The sequence below is a fragment of the Myotis davidii genome, unplaced genomic scaffold (genome assembly GCF_000327345.1).
Source record: "Myotis davidii unplaced genomic scaffold, ASM32734v1 scaffold43, whole genome shotgun sequence".
In the NCBI taxonomy this organism is placed as follows: Eukaryota; Metazoa; Chordata; class Mammalia; order Chiroptera; family Vespertilionidae; genus Myotis; species Myotis davidii.
Genome location: NW_006294590.1, coordinates 1,304,846 through 1,306,832, shown reverse-complemented (window position 1 = coordinate 1,306,832; position 1,987 = coordinate 1,304,846). Strand labels below are relative to the sequence as shown.

Below are 1,987 nucleotides of genomic sequence, written 5' to 3'. Positions count from 1 at the left end.
ACCTGGCCCACAGGCTGCAGAGCGAGGACCTGCTGGACGACACGTGGAGGAACGCCTACAAGGTGGGTGGCCGCTGCCTGGGGAGGGGGGGGGCAGTGATCAGACCCAACACCAGCCTGGCCTGTGGGCGTGGACAGCACACTGGGGGGCGGGCCCGCGGGCTCTGGGTGGCCCCATCCTCGGTCACGTCCCCGCACGGATCAGGGTGGCGTGTCCAGTGGAGTCTCATCTTCCTTTGGGCGTTGGCTTCACCCCGACTTCACTTCCGTGACCACTTCGTTGAGGTGTAAGTCACTGGACGGACAGGCCACCCGTGGAACGTGTGCAGCTCTGTGTTCGGTAGATTCCGGGAGCCAGGCAGCCGGCACCACCGTCCACTTTCGGGCATTTCCGTTGCCCCACAACTGACCCTGCGCTGCTCCCAGTCACTCATTTCCCCCTCGGCTCCGCACCGGCTCCACGTGTCTCCGGCTTTGCTCATTCCGAGTGGCTCCTGCGAGAAGGAGCCCAGGACACGCGGCCTTTCCTGGCGCCCGGGCTGTGGCGTGTCCGTGCGCGTCAGCGGCGGCTCCAGGCCGAGCCCGGTCCCTCGGACGGGTGCGCCCCGGGTTCACCCACCGGGTGCTCGGGGTCTCCTGGGCTCACCACGCACCCCCTCTCTGCAGACGCCGCTCCTGGACGACCCCGTCTTCATCCACCCCAGCTCCGTCCTCTTCAGGGAGCTGCCCGACTTCGTGGTCTACCAGGAGATTGTGGAGACGACCAAGATGTACATGAAAGGTAGCGGTCCCCGCGGCGCGCTCAGCGCATAGGGTGTCGGCTGCAGGCTGCAGGGTCCCGGGTTCAATTCCGGTCCGGGGCACCTGCCTGGGTTGCAGGTTTGGTCCCCAGTAGGGAGGTGGCGTGCAGGGGGCAGCTGACCCATGATTCTCTCTCATTGATGTTTCTCCCTCTCCCTTCCTCTCTGAAGTCAATAAAATAAATTTTAAAAAAGGAAGAAAGGTGGCAAAGCTGTGGCCGGCCCTGACCTAGCCCACGGTGGCTCTGTGAGCTGTGTCCTGGGCCCTGGGTGGGGAGATGGCTCCGGCCCTCCAGAGCGGTGCCCTTGACCCCGCTCCTCCCCCTCCCCTCCGGCAGGCGTCTCGGCCGTGGAGATCCAGTGGATCCCCGTGCTGCTGCCCAACTACTGCCAGTTCAACAAGCCGCTGGAGGAGCCGCCGCCCGCCTACTGCCCTGAGAAGGGGCGGGTGCTCTGTCACCGCGACAGCGTGTTCTGTGAGTCCGAGGCCCTGGTGGCCTGGGGCTCCCACCTGCCGTCTCACGCCCTGTGTCTGGCGGGGGGGTCACCCCAGGCTGCCTGTCCCTCTTGTGGGCGGGGCCCCGGGTAGGAACTAGGGAGGCTGTGGGCTCCACCCGGCCCCTCACGCTCCCTCACCGCCCTCCAGATCGCGTGGGCTGGCCGCTGCCCGCGGTGCAGGTGGACTTCCCCGAGGGCCTGGACCGCTACAAGCACTTCGCCCGCTTCCTGCTGGAAGGGCAGGTAGGCCGCGCCCCTCCTGTGTGGCGGGGGGGGGGGCGAGGCTTTTTCTCGGTCTCCCAGGTCTTCCCCCGGCTGGCCTCCTACCAGGCCTGTCTGCTGTCCAGCCCCAGCACGATGCTGAAGACGTGGGCCAGGTACGGCCTTGCCTGGGCGCCTGGGCCGGCGGGGGCGGCAGCTGGGACTAGTCTCCTGGGCCAGCCTCACAAATACCACCGCCCAAGCGGCTTCAGTCCTCAGGAATCTGTTCTCATGGTCTGGAGGCCAGACAGTCAGCACCTCAGGGCTGCCCCCCGACAGGCTCCGGGGGGTCCTCCCACCTCGACCAGCACCTGGTGGCCCAGCTTTTCTTGGCTCGGGGCCCCAGCACTGGCATCTCTGTCAGAGGCAGCCCAGGCGCCAGGGGTGGGCGGTGGGGCGGAGAGGGGATGAGGTGTGGACCCTCCTGGG

At 67.3% G+C, this 1,987-nt stretch overlaps 1 protein-coding gene across 1 annotated transcript in view; it reads left to right on the top strand.

Annotated features, from left to right (window-relative positions):
• DHX37 (DEAH-box helicase 37) overlaps positions 1 to 1,987 on the top strand; it is a 14,137-nt gene that overhangs the window by 11,782 nt on the left and 368 nt on the right. Inside the window, exons 18-22 of the mRNA XM_015567219.1 lie at positions 1 to 62; positions 666 to 780; positions 1,138 to 1,275; positions 1,446 to 1,540; positions 1,601 to 1,679. The exon at positions 1 to 62 is cut by the window's left edge and continues 11 nt beyond it. Of these exons, the coding sequence (XP_015422705.1) occupies positions 1 to 62; positions 666 to 780; positions 1,138 to 1,275; positions 1,446 to 1,540; positions 1,601 to 1,679 (489 nt within the window). The remainder of the gene's footprint in view (positions 63 to 665; positions 781 to 1,137; positions 1,276 to 1,445; positions 1,541 to 1,600; positions 1,680 to 1,987) is intronic.